Genomic DNA, 25215 nt, shown 5'->3' on the forward strand with positions numbered 1-25215 from the left:
GGTTTGAAATAATAGGGTTTGACATGATTTTTGTAGGACTAACCCTTCCTCTGTCCCCCATACATACAACATATGTAAGGTCCCTCAGTCAAGTATTGTATTTCAAGCACAGATTCAACTACAAAAACCAATGAGCTTTTCAAAAGCCTCATGAAGGACAGTGTTTGTTATATGGGTAACAATAACAAATCAGACATTGAATATGTTAAGCATGGCCAAGTTAATAATTATGCTGTGGATTATGTATTAAACCACCCAGACACATCAAATATAGTCGTCTTGAGCTGCAGGACAGGAAGGAAACTGGTCAGGGATGTTACTATGATTTTAAAACAGCTACAGAGTTCAATGGCTGTGAGAACTGAGGCTGGATCAAAACATTGTAGCGACTCCACAATAATTACCTAAATGACAGAGTGAAAATAATACAAATATACAGAATATTCCAAAACATGCATCTTGTATGCAACAAGTCATTAAAGTAATACTGCAACAACAAAACAAGGCAAAGGAATATAACTTTTGGCCTAAATGCAAAGCCTTATGTTTGGGGCAAATCCAACAAAATGTATCACTGAGTAACTTCCTCCTTATTGTCAAGCATGGTGGTGGCTGCATCATGGTATTGGTATGCTTGACATCTGCAAATATTGGGGAGTTTTTCAGGATTAAAAAAAACGGGGTGAGTTAAGCACAGGCAGAATCCCAGAGGAGATCCTGCTTCAGTCTGCTTTACAAACGACACTGGGAGAGGAATTCCCCTTTCAGCAGGACAATAACCTACAATACAAGGCCAAATCCCAGAGGAGATCCTGCTTCAGTCTGCTTTACAAACGACACTGGGAGAGGAATTTACCTTTCAGCAGGATAATAACCTACAATACAAGGCCAAATCCCAGAGGAGATCCTGCTTCAGTCTACTTTACAAACGACACTGGGAGAGGAATTTACCTTTCAGCAGGATAATAACCTACAATACAAGGCCAAATCCCAGAGGAGATCCTGCTTCAGTCTGCTTTACAAACGACACTGGGAGAGGAATTCCCCTTTCAGCAGGACAATAACCTACAATACAAGGCCAAATCCCAGAGGAGATCCTGCTTCAGTCTGCTTTATAAACGACACTGGGAGAGGAATTTACCTTTCAGCAGGATAATAACCTACAATACAAGGCCAAATCCCAGAGGAGATCCTGCTTCAGTCTGCGTTACAAACGACACTGGGAGAGGAATTCCCCTTTCAGCAGGACAATAACCTACAATACAAGGCCAAATCCCAGAGGAGATCCTGCTTCAGTCTGCTTTACAAACGACACTGGGAGAGGAATTCCCCTTTCAGCAGGATAATAACCTACAATACAAGGCCAAATCCCAGAGGAGATCCTGCTTCAGTCTACTTTACAAACGACACTGGGAGAGGAATTTACCTTTCAGCAGGATAATAACCTACAATACAAGGCCAAATCCCAGAGGAGATCCTGCTTCAGTCTGCTTTACAAACGACACTGGGAGAGGAATTCCCCTTTCAGCAGGACAATAACCTACAATACAAGGCCAAATCCCAGAGGAGATCCTGCTTCAGTCTGCTTTATAAACGACACTGGGAGAGGAATTTACCTTTCAGCAGGATAATAACCTACAATACAAGGCCAAATCCCAGAGGAGATCCTGCTTCAGTCTGCGTTACAAACGACACTGGGAGAGGAATTCCCCTTTCAGCAGGACAATAACCTACAATACAAGGCCAAATCCCAGAGGAGATCCTGCTTCAGTCTGCTTTACAAACGACACTGGGAGAGGAATTCCCCTTTCAGCAGGACAATAACCTACAATACAAGGCCAAATCCCAGAGGAGATCCTGCTTCAGTCTGCTTTACAAACGACACTGGGAGAGGAATTCCCCTTTCAGCAGGACAATAACCTACAATACAAGGCCAAATCCCAGAGGAGATCCTGCTTCAGTCTGCTTTACAAACGACACTGGGAGAGGAATTCCCCTTTCAGCAGGACAATAACCTACAATACAAGGCCAAATCCCAGAGGAGATCCTGCTTCAGTCTGCTTTACAAACGACACTGGGAGAGGAATTTACCTTTCAGCAGGATAATAACCTACAATACAAGGCCAAATCCCAGAGGAGATCCTGCTTCAGTCTGCTTTACAAACGACACTGGGAGAGGAATTCCCCTTTCAGCAGGATAATAACCTACAATACAAGGCCAAATCTACACTGGAGTTTCATACCAATAAGACAGTGAATGTTCCTGAGTGGCCAAGTTACAGTTTTGACTTAAATCTGCTTTAAAATCTATGACAAGACTTGAAAATTGCTGTTTAGTCATGACCCCCAACATTTTGACAGAGCTTGAATATTTTTTTAAAGACTAATGGGCAAATATTGGACTTTGCCAGGTGTGCAAAGTAAGTTTTTAGAGACTTACCCAAGAAGACTCTGCCAAAGTTGTTTCTAACATGTATTCACCAAGGAGCTGAAAACTTATGCAACGACTATATTTTAGTTATTTAATTTGTATTTATATTTTTTTTGTGTAGATTGTTGACAACAAAATGACAATTAAATTAATTAATCCCACTTTGTAACACAAAATGTGAAGAAATCCAAGGGGTCTGAATACTTTTGCAAGGCACTGTATTATAAATGCCCCTTTGTCAATTCGTTGGTAATTTTCTATTAAACATTGTCAGAGTTGCTGTTTTTTTACACTTGAAATGTTTCACTCCGTTCACTCCATAGAGTGACTGTCGATTTGTAAGTGCAGCCTGACTCTAACCCACATAGCAAAGCAGGGCAGATGAATGGAAAAGTACTGCCTAGCCTTGAGCCTTGCGCAGACTTGGCTAGCTGGTTCTCACTCTGTGGGCCTGTGGCGCAGGGCAGCCCTGCACCATGGTGAGGTTAAAGCCTTTACGAGCCTGTCCCTGAGGTTTTGGGACAGGGTTGCCTGCGACTTAGCCTCACGACCTTGTCGTGAGAGAACATGAGCACTTTGCAGAACTGACGTTGTTGCAGGTCTGGTTCATGTTAATACTGCACATTCAGAGCCAAGGTGCGAATCTGGAATCTCTCTTTTCTCTATCAATCTCTCTTTTTCTCTCTCTTTCTGCGTAGTCTTTCAGGAGGGCCAATCTCAGTCCTCTTTAAAGTGAACTCTGGGGGAAAAAAAAGAGCTAAATAGCTTCTCTTTTTATTCACACTGCCCTTGCCTTTGAGTGAAGACTCACCCATTCACATTGCTATATTTAGAAAGGAACCAAGATCTTTTTCTAACATTCAATGCATTCTGGGACAAGCCATTTCATCATAACTTGTTATTGGACAGCTAGATATACCTACTTGCATTTTGTTAAAATATTAGACATAATAGTTGTAATCAGAAGATTCTATTAACATGAAAATATTATTGGTAGCAGAACAAATAGCAGAAGAATAACTGAAGATTAAATAATGCTCTAATTGAACATTGTACACCCAATGTAGGCTACTGCCTCTTTAAGAGCTAGAATAGATTTCTCAACAAATGGGTTGTCCTCTCACACTATTCAAACCCTTCAATCGAATATACAGTTCATAAAGCTATCTTAGCCTATCGATCAGATGTTACAAACAAATAAACTGAAGTCAAATCACACATTTTGTCATTTCTGTGTGTCCTTGACAATCGCTAATCAACATCCAAAAAGTTATTTTTATGCAAACCTGCACATCATCTCTCTTGTGGCACAAATGTGAGTGGTTATGTCAGGGGAAACGGTGTTGTCAAGCGAACCTGGGTAGCTTGGTTTTCACATTTTCCTAAAAAAGGGAACCGGATCCTGGAATTCAAGTGAACCGAACTCCGACCACTTCTCGAGATGGTCTCAGTTCGGTTCACTTTGGGGGCTCTTTTGAGGGGTCCAAGTTCCTGTGGAGTGTTCATACTGCACCAAAAATTAAGCGCACCGCACTGAGTTTCCAAAAATGTGCTGAATGGGTCCAAGTGTGAAAACACCCTACTCTTACTGTTTCTCTCTGGGCAATCCATCTGTCATTAGAATGATCAGAACCTTTAACTAGCCTATTGTCTAAAGTGTTCATCTGCTATTGTAGCATTCCAGTGCCCAAAACATGGGTCACTGCACAGGAATACACACTTGCAAAACAACCTATCTGTGGAGAGGGCATGATGAGGGGGCGTGGCCTCGTCTAACTTTGTTTACGTTGTTTTGCGGAACCTAAACTAAAAATGGATAGCTGGTATAATTCAGTGTGACAAAATGTATCAATTTGTTGGATAAGATGATGGATGAATGAAAATCATGCCGTGGCCATCAACATATGTTATTGCATGCATATTACTAGCATACTACCATTTGTATACACCAGGACTCCATTCTGTGCCTGGCCAGTAACTAATGATTTGGCCCACATCACCAAAGCTGCCTTGTCATTCAGCAATCACACTACGTAACAGGGGTACTTTGGCCGATGTCAGTCAGTGAGATGACAGTTAGCCTTTAATAGGCCAGAGAATTTTTTTTTTTTTTTTTACCTTTATTTAACCAGGCAAGTCAGTTAAGAACAAATTCTTATTTTCAATAACGGCCTAGGAACAGTGGGTTAACTGCCAGTTCAGGGGCCGAATGACAGATTTGTACTTTGTCAGCTCGGGGGTTTGAACTCGCAACCTTCCGGTTACTAGTCCAACGCTCTAACCACTAGGCTACCCTGCCGCCCCAAGATGAGAGTGTGTGTGTGTATGCGTTCGTGCCATCCCTGTCCTGTCCCGCGCCTCAATTTTGTTATGACCAGACCGATGGGAGGATTAAAGAGCAACGTGGCTCTGTGTCGTCCAGCCTGTGGACTGATTCTCTGGCCAGGCTCCCTGTCCCTGTCCTTCCTCTCAACAACCTCCACCCTGGTCCCCCCCCCCTGAGCCTAATCAGCATCTATATATAGAGGGTGTTGATCTCATGTCTTACACCCTCAACAGTCAGTGCACTACACACCTCTGGATGGCCCCACCATTCAGTTCATTGGTTTCCTATGGAAATATGGCCTGAGGCTAGGCTTTTTTCTGTCTTCATTGATTTACCTGTTGTTTTATTGGATAATTACAATGGTGTGACCAAAGAAAAGAGTATGTGAAGCAAATTGACTATGAGTATGGCATGCATAGCCTGACTAGAGGTGTGTGAATTGTGCAAAAAGATGCCTACAAGACTGAAGTCTGAAAGGTGTCTATACATATGACAGTGTCTCATGGGTATAATTGGCTTTGCTGAGGTTTAGTCCATTCAGATTCAGTGTTACTGACGGTGTGTTGTTTTGAATGTGTATCTCAGGTTCTTGGGTTGTGTCCATCAGTCTGACTTTACCTTCTTTAAGACGCCCCCAATCTCTTCCCCTTTTACATAACCTTAATCACCAGCTACGTGCTGTTTAGGGGTTACGTAATCTGTGTTTGTGTGTCTGGACTGAGGTGACAGGACTTGAGGAATTTCTAAGTGTGGAATCATTTGGAGCTATAACCTGTAATCCCCTGTATTTGTATTTGATTTGTTTATTTGTAAGGGACCATTTACACAATGCCATTGCACAAGCTTTTTATCTGCAGTCCCTGGGCTAGTTGTGAAAAGAGAGGGTAATCTTAGGTATCTTAAAGTGATACATCAGGATTTTGTCAATGAAGCCCTTTATCTACTTCCCCAGAGTCGGATGAACTCATGGATACCATTTTTATGTCTCTACGTGCAGTTTGAAAGGAAGTTTTTAACCTTTTGCGATGAGCAAACCCGTATCCGGGAGCGTAATCATAGCCTCAAATGCATTAGCATAACGCAACGGACATAAATACCCGTATAAACTTTTCCTATTCATGAAAATTGCAAATGAAGTGAAATAAATATATTCAAACACAAGCTTAGCCTTTTGTTAACAACACTGTCATCTCAGATTTTCAAAATATGCGTTACAGCCAACGCTAGACAAGCATTTGTGTAAGTTTATCATGGCATAATGCTATGCTAGGCTCTGCTGGCAGCAGGCAACATTTTCACGAAAATAAAAAAAGCAACCAAATTAAATAATTTACCTTTGAAGGACTTCAGATGCTTTCACTCAGGAGACTCCCAGTTAGATAGCAAATGTTCCTTTTTTCCAAAAATATTATTTTTGTAGGCGAAATAGCTCCCGTTTGTTCATCATGCTTGGCTGAGAAATCGACCCTAAAATGCTACAACTATAACGCCAAACTTTTTTCAAAATTTGCTCCATAATATCGACAGAAACACGGCAAACGTTGTTTAGGATCCATCCTCAAGGTGTTTTTAACAAATATATTCGATAATATATCCATCGAGGCAGTTGGTTTCTCATAAGAAGCGATTGGAAAAATGGCTACCTCAGTATTTTACGCAAGGTTTTCTGTGGGAGACACCATGTGCCCACATGCCATATATGGTCCCTTACAGCCATTCTTCAAGGGAAATGCCTAAAAAGACGTCACAATGCTATAGACACCTTGGGGAAAACGTAAGCTCATTTGTAGCTCATTCACAGCCATATCATTGGCATGAGGCGGTTTCAAAAAATGCGGCACTTCCTGGTTGGATTTTATCTGGGTTTCGCCTGTAACATCAGTTCTGTGGCACTCACAGACAATATCTTTGCAGTTTTGGAAACGTCAGAGTGTCTTCTTTCCAAAGCTGTCAATTATATGTATAGTCAAGCATCTTTTCGTGACAATATATCTTGTTTAAAACGGGAATGTTTTTCATCCAAAAATTAAAATAGCGCCCCCTAAATCCAACTGGTTAACCAGCGTTAGTACAATGACTGGAAGTCTATTATAACTGCTAGCATGCTAGTTCTGCAAACGCAAGTTAGCATTGGCTTGTGGAACTACCTCTAACTTCCTTAATACTGGATGCAGAGACATAAAGATGGTATCCATGAGTTCATCTGATTCATTTCCTAAATCCTGAAGTATCCCTTTTAGGTATCTTGAGGGTAATGTTAAAAAACCTATTTCCTTATTTGATCAATTGCCTTTGGTTGTATTAATTTATTATTATGTTATTGTCTTTTACAATTGTGATATTATCATTAGGCCTATACTGTGTGTGCGTGCCTGTGTGTATGTGCATTTAACATGCGTGTATAATCGAGGGATGAGAGATTCACAGCCCTGATGATCCTTATTATCATATGACCTCTCCCTCATTACCTCTACAAGCATTTCGCTACACTCGCATTAACATCTGCTAACCATGTGTATGTGACAAATAAAAAATTTGATTTGATTTCACCTAGAGACAGCCTCTCACCAATATCTATGTCTGTGTCGATTTATTCTCATGACCTGAGCTCCATATAAGGCTAAAGACTGGGTTCATAAGTATACACACTGCTGTGATCGAAAACACACACACAACACTTATTTCACACACACATTCATGTAAAACTGCTGATCTCATTCCGCCATGTTTCTCTCACAACCCTGCTCAGCTGATTCTATCAGTTTACTGTATAGTACTGTACTGTGTATTGGCTGCTTCCCAGAGCCAGACGTGGGCACATGTCAGAGGCCTGCCCTCTCTCCTATATAGGTCACCTCTCTCAGAGCAGCAGGAAACAAACACACACTGTTCCCCCCCTAACAATGAAAGGTGTATTGTGGCTGGGCTGGTCAGAGCCAGCCGGAGGGAAGTCTGCCAGCATAGCCAGCCACACAGAGCGGATCAGGATTACTACAAGTACAAATGGGCTGCACTGGACTGTGTACCAAATAGCTTTATTTACTGTTAGCTTCTTATTGGAGCCTATTGGAATTCAGAAAAGGGAATAAAATCAGTCTGGGTATAAAGGCCAAGCTTGCTTCAATCCTTCCTGGTCTGAGGTAAGGCTATACCAGCCTGATGTTGTCCCCACTCATGTGTGTCCACACAGTGCCAAATATTACACCTGTTTGGATTTCTCCTTCTCTCTTCTGGCTAGACCGTAGCCTAGATCACCTAGTCTAGGTCAATATGGTCACAAACAGTTCACACTGTCACAAAAAGTTAATCTAGGGCCTTGACTAAAAAATACACTACATGACCAAAAGTATGTGGACACCTACTCGTTGAACGTCTCATTAATTAGTTGGTCCCCCATTTGCTGCTAGAACCGCCTCCACTTTTCTGGGAAGGCTTTCCACTAGATCACTGGTTCTCAATCCTGGTCCTGGCAACCCAAAGGGGTGCACCTTATTTGTTTTTGCCCTAATACTACACAGCTGATTTAAAATGATCAACTCATCAAAAGGCTTTGCTGATTTGAATCAGGTGTGTAGTGTTATGGCAAAAACAAAAATGTGCAGCCCTTTGGGTCCCCAGGACCAGGATTGAGAACCACTGCACTAGATGATGGAACATTGCTGTGGCGACTTGGTTCCATTCAGCAACAAGAGCATTAGTGAGGTTGGGTACTGATGTTGGGCAATTAGGCCTGGCTCGCAGTCTGAGTTCCAATTCATCTCAAAGGTGTTAGATGGGGTTGAGGTCAGGGCTCTGTGCAGGCCAGTCAAGTTCTTTCACAACCATCTTGAAAAACAATTTCTTTATGGACCTTGCTTTGTGCATGGGGGCATTGTCATGCTGAAACATGAAAGTGCCTTCCCCAAACTGTTGCCACAAAATTGGAAGCACAGAATCGAATTGTATGCTGTAGCATTAAGATTTCCCTTAATTGGAACAAAGGGGCCTAGCATGAACCATGAAAAACAGCCCTCCTCCATCAAACTGTTGGCACTATGCATTGAGGCAGGTAGCGTTCTCCTGGCATCCGCCAAACCCAGATTCATCCGTCGGACTGCTAGATTGTGAAGCGTGATTCATCACTCCAGAGAACGCATTTCCACTGCTCCAGAGTCCAATGACGGCGAGCTTTTCACCACTCCAGCCTACGCTTGGCATTGTGCATGGTGATCTTAAGCTTGTGTGCAGCTGCTCGGCCATGGAAACCATTTCATGAAGCTCCCGAAGAAACAGTTTTTGTACTGACTTTGCTTCCAGAAGCAGTTTGGAATTCGGTAGTTAGTGTTGCAACCAAGGCCAGATGATTTTTACGTGCTGCGTACTTTAAGCACTCTGCGGTCCCGTTCTGTGAGCTTGTGTGGCCTACCACTTCGGGGCTGAGCCGTTGTTGCTCCTAGACATTTCCACTTCACAATAACAGCACTTACAGTTGACCGGGGCAGCTCTAGTAGGGCAGAAATTTGACAAAGTGACTTGTTGGAAAGGTGGCATCTTATGACGGTGCCACGTTGAAAGTCACTGAGCTCTTCAGTAAGGACATTCTACAGCCAATTTTTGTCTATGGAGATTGCATGGCTGTGTGCTCGATTTTATACACCTGTCAGCAACGGGTGTGGGTGCAATAGCCAAATCCACTATTTTGAAGGGGTGTCCACATACTTTCATGTGTATATAGTGTATGTGCAGTCCAGTAGAGAATCTCCATCGGGTGTCGTTTTAGTCTGGGATACCAGCCCGTAAAGTACATGTTCTATTGTTTTGATCCTGTGTACTACACGTCTCCAGAACAGTGATCCTATATGCATCTATGCTCCACACAGTTCCAAAGTGCTGCCTGTTTGGATGATGATGATTATGATAAACCATAACCTTATACCCCTTGTTTCCTTCCTGTCTATCTCCAGGTCTTCCAGAACAGTATTACAGTCTGACGTGGTTCCTGAGCCCCATTCTGGGTCTGATCTTCACACCTCTGATTGGCTCAGCCAGCGATCGCTGCACCCTGAAATGGGGCCGGCGACGCCCTTTCATCCTGGCCCTGTGTGTGGGGGTGTTGTTTGGAGTAGCACTCTTCCTCAACGGGTCACTCATTGGTGAGACTGGGAGTTGGGGGGCGGCAGGGGAAAGATGAGACGAGGCCTGTGGAAAGAGCTGCTGTGTACTCCACCAGGAATTCAATAACCGACATTGTTACTACATTGTTACATTGTCACTATAGGTTAAGGTCAAAAGTTTGATCGTTAAAACATAAATTATTGATCAATGATTGATCAAATCTATTCAGTTGGGCAGCTTGCCAGTTTAGAGAAGGTAGGATATTAGATTCAACCATCCTCAGCTGCATTTGCTGTTTTTACACAATTGTGTTGAGATGAAAGGCCTCACTTTACAGGAGCACTGGCAGTCACCTGCTGGAGCAGAGGACGCAACGTCGTCTGAGACCCCGCTACACAGCCACATCCTCTATTCGGGACAGGAATTCACACTAACCCTATAGACTTCGGGAGTTGAAAAACATGACAGGCACACTCCCACCCACACATACACACCAACTGAGATACAATACCTTCTAAAACCATCTCAAATTAACCGTCAAGTCCTATCTGGCAGTTTAAACCCTTGTTGCCTGTGTGTGTGACAGGAAAGTGATTGAGTTCACAGAATAGGCTAATGACATCCTCTGTTGTTATCCATGATGTCATCCAGTCAGCCGGCCAGCCGGTCAATCAGTCAGCCAGTCAGTCAATCTTTTAGCCTCACCTAATAAGCAGTCTTCTGAAGTGTGAGTTGTGATATGAAGCATATTGAATTGAAAATGATCTCTGGCTGTGTCTCACTAATGTGGTTCTCCTGAGTAGAAACCAGAGTAAAAAGAGAGCCTGCTTCTATAACGTCAAGTGTTCTAATGCAACACACACACATCAAGTTCCACTTCTATCAGGAGTTTCACGTCCTACATTAACCTACTGGCTCCTCATTGTCATTATCAGTAGAAGTGATCCTAAGTGCCACTATCTGTGCAGGCGGAAGAGGGGGAGAGAAGGGTTCCAGTTTGCTCCGTGCTTGAAAGGCACAGCAGAGGGGAAGATCAATAGATATCCCGTAGAGTTGATTTGCTGCCGGCTTCAGGATAGTCAACCAATTAGTACTGACGAGTCTGGTAGTCGTGGAAGGGAGCAGTGCCCTCACTATAGCCCTACCAGAGCGGCTATTTGTGCGTCATCACCGCCAACTCAGGTCTCTGTGCTGTGGGTCATAGGCTACAGACTCCGGTGTACGCTGACCTGCTGGGCCGAACGGTGTGTGTGAACCCTGTCAGTCTCTGTGACATGGGAAAGGACTAGGAACCAGTTCACAGGGAAACGTTTCCTGTTGTGCCCCCTTCTTACCTTTCATTGCCTATCTGGAGCCGCTTCCTGTCTCCAGCGCGAGCACGCTGCTCGTCGGTCCGTCAGCCACTCCATTGTCAGGAAGAAAGTCTTTGCTTACTACATACACACTGACGGACTACACACTGACTTGACTACACACTGACTGACTACACACTGACTGACTACACACTGACTGACTACACACTGACTGACTACACACTGACTGACTACACACTGACTTGACTACACACTGACTGACTACACACTGACTGACTACACACTGACTGACTACACACTGACTGACTACACACTGACTACACACTGACTTGACTACACACTGACTGACTACACACTGACTGACTACACACTGACTGACTACACACTGACTGACTACACACTGACTTGACTACACACTGACTTGACTACACACTGACTGACTACACACAGACTCAGACAGTACAGACTTCAGTACGACACCTCTTTTTTCCCTTCAACTTTTACACTTCTCTTCCTCTGTGGTCGTTGTTAATTGGCTAAATATTTTCCAAAGAGCGTTGTCCCTTTAATGAGAAAGTTGGAATAATGACTTTTTTGTTGTTGTGTCCTGGCAATGGGGAGTTCCTCTGGGCTCAATGTTATGATGGAAGTAGTAAATGGGAGTTTACAACTAAGAGTTTAGATTCCCAGTGAAATAATTCACAGTAGGCCAGATTTGCAGTGACACTAATGACACTTACATTACAGGGACGATGTTTTACACCAGTGAAGCACAATGTTTCTGGCTAGTGTTTATTTTTAGAGGATATTTTGATAAATTAGATTCACGCGTGCTGCTTGTACTGATAACTCTGCATTGGAGTGAACCAGGGTAGGAGTCTCTTTAAATAGTATACACTGACGAGGTATCCTATTGTCGCTGTTGGATGAAAACCTCTTATTTACAAAACAGAAACTTTTCAGGAAATTAAGAAAAAAATCTTGCCATATTTTACCGTTAACGAACATACCATTTTCAAAAGTTCAGAAGCTATTTTGAAAACATTTTCTTGGTTCTCGTCATGAAATGTTGAGGGGGTTACTGCTTTCAATACAGCTGTGTTCTCATAGTTGCAGAGCTGCAAAGTAACTAGGATGGATATAGTTTATCAATATGCATACTGGATTGACAGGATGTGGTGGTCTCTGTGGCGAACTTTCTGTCTATGAATTAGGCCTATGGTTTTCTGAAGGTGTTGTACCAGCTAGGATACTAACTCTGTCTCTGGTTGTGTTCCAGGACTTGCCGTCGGCGACGTGCCAAATAACCAGCCCATAGGGATTGTTCTGACGGTGCTCGGTGTAGTAGTGCTGGACTTCAGTGCAGACGCAACAGAGGGTCCCATAAGGGCCTACCTACTAGACGTGGCAGACACTGAAGAACAAGACATGGCCCTCAACATCCACGCCTTCTCCTCTGGTACAGCACATGTCTTAGTAGCACTCACCTTGTATTTCAGGATGTTTCCATGCCCATACCTTTGTCTGCAATGTCTGTGAAAGTTTCAAGAAATTTAATATTCTCAAACAGGAAATTCAGCTGAAACGGAGATCCATGCTATGTTGTGTTATTAGAGATGCTAATTGTGTGTTTGTGTATTTTGCATGTGTGTGCCTGGGCCAGGTTGTGGGGGAGCAGTGGGCTACGCACTAGGCGGTCTGGACTGGACCCACACATTCCTGGGCTCAATCTTCAAGTCCCAGGAGCAGATCCTCTTCTTCTTTGCCGCCATCTTGTTCACTATCTCTGTGGCGCTGCATCTGTTCAGCATTGAAGAGCAGCGGTACAGCCCCCAGCAGGATCGGCTGGACGAGGAGGCCGACGCCGCTTCTTCCACGGCCCACAAGGACAACTGCTCCCCAGGGAAGCTTCATGGCCACAACACCCCCCACATGGAGCTCATCGGAGAGGACGACATCTACGACCCTTGTGATCGTTACGACCGTTATGAGTTCTACAGGGATGGTGATGGGGAAGAGGATGGGCGCTCATTGCACGACATGGACATGGACTTCCTGGATGTGGAGATGGTGAGGTCCAAGTCGGACTCAGTGCTGCAAATGGCCGACGCCACACTGGATCACCTGGACCACGACGCTCTGTCCCTGCTTCACATCGAGCCCTCCATCTTTGCTGACCGCCTGTCGTCCTACCACGGCTCTCCACCACGCCGCAGCAGCAGCACAGGCAGCCAGGACCTCCTCAAAACCTCCAAAAAGATCTGCCGGCTGTCCCAGTTCCTGCAGGAGCAGGACCGCGACGGGGAAGAGGCGCTTCTCAACAACCAGCTCAACGAGCAGAAGACGCCAAACGGCCGGGCGCATGCCAACGGCTTGGGCCAGGGCGCCAACGGGCATGCCCACATGGTCATGAAGAACTCGGCCAGCACAAACGCTTCCATGCGGCACCGCCGACACATCTTCTACCGCCAGCCGTCCTGCACCTTCTCCTACTACGGCCGCGTGGGCTCCCACCGCTACCGCTACCGGCGAGCCAACGCCGCGCTGCTCATCAAGCCCTCGCGCAGCTTGAACGACATATACGAGGTGCAGCGGAGACAGAAGAGGAGACAGCAGAACCCCAGAGCGCGACACCAGTCAGGCAACACCAACTCCAGCGGGGACACAGAGAGTGAGGAGGGGGAGACGGAGACCACGGTCAGGCTGCTGTGGCTGTCCATGCTGAAGATGCCTCCAGAGCTGATGAGGCTCTGTGTCTGTCATCTCCTCACCTGGTTCTCCATCATCGCTGAGGCCGTCTTCTACACTGACTTCATGGGCCAGGTCATCTATCACGGCGACCCCACGGTAAGGCTACTGGGACGTCAAGGACCAATATGCCACGTTATTATATAGCCTGTTGTATTTATGTGGGCAAAGTATTTATTTGGACATAAATGTACATGTCTTTTTTTGATGTCTTCTGCAAATAAAAAACTATTAATCACACAAACTCAATCTCCGGTTGCCAGTTCACTCCCCACCAGATTTTTGTTGCCGACCTGGGATTTGAACCGGATACCCTCTGGTTGCTGGCCCGCCTCTCTCTAACCTCTGGGATACCGGCCTCCCATTCTCTATCCCTAACTAAAGCTGTTGTTTTCCCTCCTCTCTCCAGGCTCCCGCTAACTCCACGGAACTGCAGAACTACCACAAAGGAGTTCAGATGGGCTGCTGGGGGCTGGTCATCTATGCCTTGACCGCTGCCTCCTGCTCAGGTCACTGACCAGTCATTGAGTAGAATACATGGATGGATGGATGGATGGATGGATGAATGGAAGGATGGACGAATGAACTAACTAACTAATAAACTAACAAATTAATTAAGTGACCAATGACTGAGTGCACAAACCTGGTCTCAGAACATTTCGTTTTATTCTGTATGTAAATCTGAGACACTCCATTGACTATGATATGTTACATTTCGTATGGTAAGCGTTACAAATTTGCAAAATGTACAATATGTTACAAATTTGCAAAAACGGCAGTATGTTAGGAATTTGAGCTAGGTGGCTAACGTTAGCTAGCTGGTTAACGTTAGCAAGGCTAGGGTTAAGGTTAGGGTTAAGTTTAGGAGTTAGGTTGAAGGGTTAAGGTTAGGGGAAGGGTTAGCTAAAACACGGTAAGTAGTTGCAAAGTAGCTAAAAAGTAACTAATTAGAGCAAATGCTAAAGTTGTCCGTAATGAGATTCGAAACTTGCAACCTTTGGGTTGCTAGACGTTTGCGTTGTACGCTCACCCACACTACTTTTTTTTCCTTTAAGTAACCATCTGTCTTATGTAACCATACCAAACGTAACATATCATACTATGTTGAGTGTCCTGGATTAACTTTTACTATGTTGCGTCTAGTCTATGAGACCAGGCTGAGTGCACAGGGCCCAGACAGAGGCTTGTGCAGGTCTGTGTGCTCTGAGGCAGCCATAAAGTCCTTTCTAAACTATGTGCTCAGTCTGCAGCCAATGTGCTATCTGTCGCTCTGTTCACATGCTGGACGGTTCGACTATGACAAGCCAGTGAGCTGAGATGATCTGTGCAAGTGATACAGTCACTCAATTAGTCAAAAGAAATTGTAGTGCTTTTTATAATTGGACTATTCACAAAGAACTGTACAGCAACCCAGCACCTAAACACCCAGCGTAAGTTACAAGAGGAAATCTTTACTAATTACTGGTCACTTAATCATGGTGAATGTCGTCTAGTTGAACCACAGTGTGTATAAGACTTACAGGAGTCGCCTCTCTTGTAACTAAACCAACTTTTATACGAGGCCATATGAAATCTAGGCGTCTTTGTAGGTTCAGGCCTTGGCCACTGTGCTTCTGATCTGCATTGCTTGTGGGTTTAGGCTAAGTATCTTTAAAGCACTTTGTGACAACTGCCGATGTAAAAAGGGCTTTATAAAATGATTTGACCTCCCCTTGTTTATAAACTATTATATTGTATTATTTCAGCCTTACTGCAGAAGTACCTGGACAACTTTGACCTGAGCATCAAGGTTATCTACATCCTGGGTACGCTGGGCTTCTCCATCGGTACGGCCGTCATGGCCATCTTCCCCAACGTCTATGTCTCCATGGTGATGATCAGCAGCATGGGCATCATCTCCATGAGCATCTCCTACTGCCCTTATGCCCTACTGGGACAATACCATGAGATGAAAGAGGTAAGGATCTATACTAGATAGTACTCCTGGGACAATATCACGAGATGAAAGAGGTAAGGATCTATACTAGATAGTACTCCTGGGACAATACCATTAGATGAAAGAGGTAAGGATCTATACTAGATAGTACTCCTGGGACAATACCATTAGATGAAAGAGGTAAGGATCTATACTAGATAGTACTCCTGGGACAATATCACGAGATGAAAGAGGTAAGGATCTATACTAGATAGTACTCCTGGGACAATACCATTAGATGAAAGAGGTAAGGATCTATACTAGATAGTACTCCTGGGACAATACCATGAGATGAAAGAGGTAAGGATCTATACTAGATAGTACTCCTTTGACAATACCATGAGATGAAAGAGGTAAGGATCTATACTAGATAGTACTCCTGGGACAATACCATGAGATGAAAGAGGTAAGGATCTATACTAGATAGTACTCCTGGGACAATACCATGAGATGAAAGAGGTAAGGATCTATACTAGATAGTACTCCTGGGACAATACCATGAGATGAAAGAGGTAAGGATCTATAGTAGTTAGTACACACACTGATATAACAGGTTAGTTAGTTACACACTGATATAACAGGTTAGTTAGTTACACACTGATATAACAGGTTAGTTAGTTATACACTGATATAACAGGTTAGTTAGTTACACACTGATATAACAGGTTAGTTAGTTACACTGATATAACAGATTAGTTAGTTACACACTGATATAACAGGTTAGTTAGTTACACACTGATATAACAGGTTAGTTAGTTACACACTGATATAACAAGTTAGTTAATTGTACGGTGATATAACAGGTTAGTTGCACACTGATATAACAGGTTAGGTAGATACACACTGATATAACAAGTTAGTTAATTGTACGGTGATATAACAGGTTAGTTGCACACTGATATAACAGGTTAGGTAGATACACACTGATATAACAGGTTAGTTAGTTACACACTGATATAACAGGTTAGTTAGTTACACACTGATATAACAAGTTAGTTAATTGTACGGTGATATAACAGGTTAGTTGCACACTGATATAACAGGTTAGGTAGATACACACTGATATAACAGGTTCGTTAGTTACACACTGATATAACAGGTTCATTAGTTACACACTGATATAACAAGTTAGTTAATTGTACGGTGATATAACAGGTTAGTTGCACACTGATATAACAAGTTAGTTAATTGTACGGTGATATAACAGGTTAGTTGCACACTGATATAACAGGTTAGGTAGATACACACTGATATAACAGGTTCGTTAGTTACACACTGATATAACAAGTTAGTTAGTTACACACTGATATAACAGGTTAGTTGCACACTGATATAACAGGTTAGGTAGATACACACTGATATGACAGGTTAGTTAGTTACACACTGATATAACAGGTTAGTTAGTTACACTGATATAACAGATTAGTTAGTTACACACTGATATAACAGGTTAGTTAGTTACACACTGATATAACAGGTTAGGTAGATACACACTGATATAACAGGTTAGTTAGTTACACACTGATATAACAGGTTAGTTAGTTACACTGATATAACAGATTAGTTAGTTACACACTGATATAACAGGTTAGTTAGTTACACACTGATATAACAGGTTAGTTAGTTACACACTGATATAACAAGTTAGTTAATTGTACGGTGATATAACAGGTTAGTTGCACACTGATATAACAGGTTAGGTAGATACACACTGATATAACAAGTTAGTTAATTGTACGGTGATATAACAGGTTAGTTGCACACTGATATAACAGGTTAGTTAATTGTACGGTGATATAACAGGTTAGTTGCACACTGATATAACAAGTTAGTTAATTGTACGGTGATATAACAGGTTAGTTACACACTGATATAACAGGTTAGGTAGATACACACTGATATAACAGGTTCGTTAGTTACACACTGATATAACAATTTAGTTAATTGTACGGTGATATAACAGGTTAGTTGCACACTGATATAACAAGTTAGTTAATTGTACGGTGATATAACAGGTTAGTTGCACACTGATATAACAAGTTAGTTAATTGTACGGTGATATAACAGGTTAGTTGCACACTGATATAAGAGGTTAGTTAGTTACACTGATATAACAGGTTAGGTAGATACACACTGATATAACAGGTTCGTTAGTTACACACTGATATAACAGGTTAGTTAGTTACACTGATATAACAGGTTAGTTAGTTACACACTGATATAACAGGTTCGTTAGTTGCACACTGATATAACAGGTTAGTTAGTTACACTGATATAACAGGTTAGTTAGTTACACTGATATAACAGGTTAGGTAGATACACACTGATATAACAGGTTCGTTAGTTGCACACTGATATAACAGGTTAGGTAGATGCACACTGATATAACAGGTTAGTTAGTTACACACTGATATAACAGGTTAGGTAGATACACACTGATATAACAGGTTAGTTGCACACTGATATAACAGGTTAGTTAGTTACACTGATATAACAGGTTCGTTAGTTGCACACTGATATAACAGGTTAGTTAGTTACACACTGATATAACAGGTTAGTTAGTTACACACTGATATAACAGGTTAGTTAGTTACACACTGATATAACAAGTTAGTTAATTGTACGGTGATATAACAGGTTAGTTGCACACTGATATAACAGGTTAGTTAGTTACACACTGATATAACAAGTTAGTTAATTGTACGGTGATATAACAGGTTAGTTGCACACTGATATAACAGGTTAGGTAGATACACACTGATATAACAAGTTAGTTAATTGTACGGTGATATAACAGGTTAGTTGCACACTGATATAACAGGTTAGGTAGATACACACTGATATAACAAGTTAGTTAATTGTACGGTGATATAACAGGTTAGTTGCACACTGATATAACAAGTTAGTTAATTGTACGGTGATATAACAGGTTAGTTGCACACTGATATAACAGGTTAGGTAGATACACACTGATATAACAGGTTCGTTAGTTACACACTGATATAACAAGTTAGTTAATTGCACGGTGATATAACAGGTTAGTTGCACACTGATATAACAGGTTAGTTAGTTACACACTGATATAACAGGTTAGTTGCACACTGATATAACAGGTTAGTTAGTTACACACTGATATAACAGGTTAGTTAGTTGCACACTGATATAACAGGTTCGTTAGTTGCACACTGATATAACAGTTTAGTTAGTTACACTGATATAACAGATTAGTTAGTTACACACTGATATAACAGGTTAGTTAGTTACACACTGATATAACAGGTTCGTTAGTTGCACACTGATATAACTAGTTAGTTACACACTGATATAACAGGTTAGTTAGTTACACACTGATATAACAGGTTAGTTAGTTACACACTGATATAACAGGTTAGTTAGTTACACACTGATATAACAAGTTAGTTAATTGTACGGTGATATAACAGGTTAGTTGCACACTGATATAACAGGTTAGGTAGATACACACTGATATAACAAGTTAGTTAATTGTACGGTGATATAACAGGTTAGTTGCACACTGATATAACAGGTTAGGTAGATACACACTGATATAACAGGTTCGTTAGTTACACACTGATATAACAAGTTAGTTAATTGTACGGTGATATAACAGGTTAGTTGCACACTGATATAACAAGTTAGTTAATTGTACGGTGATATAACAGGTTAGTTGCACACTGATATAACAGGTTAGGTAGATACACACTGATATAACAGGTTCGTTAGTTACACACTGATATAACAGGTTAGTTAGTTACACACTGATATAACAGGTTAGGTAGATACACACTGATATAACAGGTTAGTTAGTTACACACTGATATAACAGGTTAGTTAGTTACACACTGATATAACAGGTTAGTTAGTTACACACTGATATAACAGGTTAGTTGCACACTGATATAACAGGTTAGGTAGATACACACTGATATAACAGGTTCGTTAGTTACACACTGATATAACAGGTTAGTTAGTTACACACTGATATAACAGGTTAGGTAGATACACACTGATATAACAGGTTAGTTAGTTACACACTGATATAACAGGTTAGTTAGTTACACACTGATATAACAGGTTAGGTAGATACACACTGATATAACAGGTTAGTTAGTTACACACTGATATAACAGGTTAGTTAGTTACACTGATATAACAGGTTAGTTAGTTACACACTGATATAACAGGTTAGGTAGATACACACTGATATAACAGGTTAGGTAGATACACACTGATATAACAGGTTAGGTAGATACACACTGATATAACAGGTTAGGTAGATACACACTGATATAACAGGTTCGTTAGTTACACACTGATATAACAGGTTAGTTAGTTACACTGATATAACAGGTTAGTTAGTTACACACTGATATAACAGGTTAGGTAGATACACACTGATATAACAGGTTAGGTAGATACACACTGATATAACAGGTTAGTTGCACACTGATATAACAGGTTAGTTAGTTACACTGATATAACAGGTTAGTTAGTTACACACTGATATAACAGGTTAGGTAGATACACACTGATATAACAGGTTAGGTAGATACACACTGATATAACAGGTTAGTTGCACACTGATATAACAGGTTAGTTAGTTACACACTGATATAACAAGTTAGTTAATTGTACGGTGATATAACAGGTTAGTTGCACACTGATATAACAGGTTAGGTAGATACACACTGATATAACAAGTTAGTTAATTGTACGGTGATATAACAGGTTAGTTGCACACTGATATAACAGGTTAGGTAGATACACACTGATATAACAGGTTCGTTAGTTACACACTGATATAACAAGTTAGTTAATTGTACGGTGATATAACAGGTTAGTTGCACACTGATATAACAAGTTAGTTAATTGTACGGTGATATAACAGGTTAGTTGCACACTGATATAACAGGTTAGGTAGATACACACTGATATAACAGGTTCGTTAGTTACACACTGATATAACAGGTTAGTTAGTTACACACTGATATAACAGGTTAGGTAGATACACACTGATATAACAGGTTAGTTAGTTACACACTGATATAACAGGTTAGTTAGTTACACACTGATATAACAGGTTAGTTGCACACTGATATAACAGGTTAGGTAGATACACACTGATATAACAGGTTCGTTAGTTACACACTGATATAACAGGTTAGTTAGTTACACACTGATATAACAGGTTAGGTAGATACACACTGATATAACAGGTTGGTTAGTTAGTTACACACTGATATAACAAGTTAGGTAGATACACACTGATATAACAGGTTCGTTAGTTACACACTGATATAACAGGTTAGTTAGTTACACACTGATATAACAGGTTAGGTAGATACACACTGATATAACAGGTTAGTTAGTTACACACTGATATAACAGGTTAGTTAGTTACACTGATATAACAGGTTAGTTAGTTACACACTGATATAACAGGTTAGGTAGATACACACTGATATAACAGGTTAGGTAGATACACACTGATATAACAGGTTAGGTAGATACACACTGATATAACAGGTTAGGTAGATACACACTGATATAACAGGTTTGTTAGTTACACACTGATATAACAGGTTAGTTAGTTACACTGATATAACAGGTTAGTTAGTTACACACTGATATAACAGGTTAGGTAGATACACACTGATATAACAGGTTAGTTGCACACTGATATAACAGGTTAGTTAGTTACACTGATATAACAGGTTAGGTAGATACACACTGATATAACAGGTTAGTTAGTTACACTGATATAACAGGTTAGGTAGATACACACTGATATAACAGGTTAGGTAGATACACACTGATATAACAGGTTAGTTAGTTACACACTGATATAACAGGTTAGTTAGTTACACACTGATATAACAGGTTAGTTAGTTACACTGATATAACAGGTTAGGTAGATACACACTGATATAACAGGTTCGTTAGTTGCACACTGATATAACAGGTTAGTTAGTTACACACTGATATAACAGGTTCGTTAGTTGCACACTGATATAACTAGTTAGTTACACACTGATGTAACAGGTTAGTTAGTTACACACTGATATAACAGGTTAGTTAGTTAGTTACACACTGATATAACAGGTTTGTTAGTTGCACACTGATATAACTAGTTAGTTACACACTGATATAACAGGTTAGTTAGTTAGTGACACACTGATATAACAGGTTAGTTAGTTGCACACTGATATAACAGGTCAGTTACTTGCACACTGATATAACAGGTTAGTTAGTTAGTAACACACTGATATAACAGGTTAGTTAGTGACACACTGATATAACAGGTTAGTTAGTTGCACACTGATATAACTAGTTAGTTACTTACTGATATAACAGGTTAGTTATTTGCACACTGATATAACTAGTTAGTTAGTTACACACTGATATAACAGGTTAGTTAGTTAGTTAGTAACACACTGAGATAACAGGTTAGCTAGTTACACACTGATATAACAGGTTAGTTAATTAGTTAGTAACACACTGATATAACAATTTAGTTAGTTAGTTACACACTGATATAACAGGTTAGCTAGTTGCACACTGATATAACTAGTTAGTTACACACTGATATTAGAGGTTAGTTAGTTAGTAACACACTGCGATAACAGGTTAGTTAGTTAGTGACACACTGATATAACAGTTTAGTTACTTGCACACTGATATAACAGGTTAGTTAGTTGCACACTGATATAACTAGTTAGTTAGTTACACACTGATATAACAGGTTAGTTAGTTGCACACTGATATAACTAGTTAGTTAGTTACACACTGATATAACAGGTTATTTAGTTAGTAACACACTGAGATAACAGGTTAGCTAGTTACACACTGATATAACAGGTTAGTTAATTAGTTAGTAACATACTGATATAACAGGCTAATTACACACTGATATAACAGGTTAGTTAGTTAGTTAGTTACACACTGATATAACAGGTTAGTTAGTTAGTAACACACTGATATAACAGGTTAGTTAGTTAGTAACACACTGATATAACAGGTTGTTAGTTGCACACTGATATAACTGGTTAGTTAGTTACACACTGATATAACAGGTTAGGTAGATGCACACTGATATAACAGGTTAGTTAGTTACACACTGATATAACAGGTTAGGTAGATACACACTGATATAACAGGTTAGTTGCACACTGATATAACAGGTTAGTTAGTTACACTGATATAACAGGTTCGTTAGTTGCACACTGATATAACAGGTTAGTTAGTTACACACTGATATAACAGGTTAGTTAGTTACACACTGATATAACAGGTTAGTTAGTTACACACTGATATAACAAGTTAGTTAATTGTACGGTGATATAACAGGTTAGTTGCACACTGATATAACAGGTTAGTTAGTTACACACTGATATAACAGGTTAGTTAGTTACACACTGATATAACAAGTTAGGTAGATACACACTGATATAACAGGTTCGTTAGTTACACACTGATATAACAAGTTAGTTAATTGTACGGTGATATAACAGGTTAGTTGCACACTGATATAACAAGTTAGTTAATTGTACGGTGATATAACAGGTTAGTTGCACACTGATATAACAGGTTAGGTAGATACACACTGATATAACAGGTTCGTTAGTTACACACTGATATAACAAGTTAGTTAATTGCACGGTGATATAACAGGTTAGTTGCACACTGATATAACAGGTTAGTTAGTTACACACTGATATAACAGGTTAGTTGCACACTGATATAACAGGTTAGTTAGTTACACACTGATATAACAGGTTAGTTAGTTGCACACTGATATAACAGGTTCGTTAGTTGCACACTGATATAACTAGTTAGTTACACACTGATATAACAGGTTAGTTAGTTACACACTGATATAACAGGTTAGTTAGTTACACACTGATATAACAGGTTAGTTAGTTACACACTGATATAACAGGTTAGTTAGTTACACACTGATATAACAAGTTAGTTAATTGTACGGTGATATAACAGGTTAGTTGCACACTGATATAACAGGTTAGTTAGTTACACACTGATATAACAAGTTAGTTAATTGTACGGTGATATAACAGGTTAGTTGCACACTGATATAACAGGTTAGGTAGATACACACTGATATAACAAGTTAGTTAATTGTACGGTGATATAACAGGTTAGTTGCACACTGATATAACAGGTTAGGTAGATACACACTGATATAACAGGTTAGTTAGTTACACACTGATATAACAAGTTAGTTAATTGTACGGTGATATAACAGGTTAGTTGCACACTGATATAACAAGTTAGTTAATTGTACGGTGATATAACAGGTTAGTTGCACACTGATATAACAGGTTAGGTAGATACACACTGATATAACAGGTTCGTTAGTTACACACTGATATAACAGGTTAGTTAGTTACACACTGATATAACAGGTTAGGTAGATACACACTGATATAACAGGTTAGTTAGTTACACACTGATATAACAGGTTAGTTAGTTACACACTGATATAACAGGTTAGTTAGTTACACACTGATATAACAGGTTAGTTGCACACTGATATAACAGGTTAGGTAGATACACACTGATATAACAGGTTCGTTAGTTACACACTGATATAACAGGTTAGTTAGTTACACACTGATATAACAGGTTAGGTAGATACACACTGATATAACAGGTTAGTTAGTTACACACTGATATAACAAGTTAGGTAGATACACACTGATATAACAGGTTCGTTAGTTACACACTGATATAACAGGTTAGTTAGTTACACACTGATATAACAGGTTAGGTAGATACACACTGATATAACAGGTTAGTTAGTTACACACTGATATAACAGGTTAGTTAGTTACACTGATATAACAGGTTAGTTAGTTACACACTGATATAACAGGTTAGGTAGATACACACTGATATAACAGGTTAGGTAGATACACACTGATATAACAGGTTAGGTAGATACACACTGATATAACAGGTTCGTTAGTTACACACTGATATAACAGGTTAGTTAGTTACACTGATATAACAGGTTAGTTAGTTACACACTGATATAACAGGTTAGGTAGATACACACTGATATAACAGGTTAGGTAGATACACACTGATATAACAGGTTAGTTGCACACTGATATAACAGGTTAGTTAGTTACACTGATATAACAGGTTAGTTAGTTACACACTGATATAACAGGTTAGGTAGATACACACTGATATAACAGGTTAGGTAGATACACACTGATATAACAGGTTAGTTGCACACTGATATAACAGGTTAGTTAGTTACACACTGATATAACAAGTTAGT

At 40.5% G+C, this 25215-nt stretch overlaps 1 protein-coding gene across 1 annotated transcript in view; it reads left to right on the forward strand.

The window, feature by feature from the left end:
* LOC135549692 (solute carrier family 45 member 4-like) overlaps positions 1–25215 on the forward strand; it is a 93324-nt gene that overhangs the window by 57232 nt on the left and 10877 nt on the right. The window contains exons 4-8 of the mRNA XM_064979898.1: positions 9701–9889; positions 12444–12623; positions 12828–14011; positions 14322–14421; positions 15658–15869. Of these exons, the coding sequence (XP_064835970.1) occupies positions 9701–9889; positions 12444–12623; positions 12828–14011; positions 14322–14421; positions 15658–15869 (1865 nt within the window). The remainder of the gene's footprint in view (positions 1–9700; positions 9890–12443; positions 12624–12827; positions 14012–14321; positions 14422–15657; positions 15870–25215) is intronic.

The sequence above is a fragment of the Oncorhynchus masou genome, chromosome 12 (genome assembly GCF_036934945.1).
Source record: "Oncorhynchus masou masou isolate Uvic2021 chromosome 12, UVic_Omas_1.1, whole genome shotgun sequence".
NCBI lineage: Eukaryota > Metazoa > Chordata > Actinopteri > Salmoniformes > Salmonidae > Oncorhynchus > Oncorhynchus masou.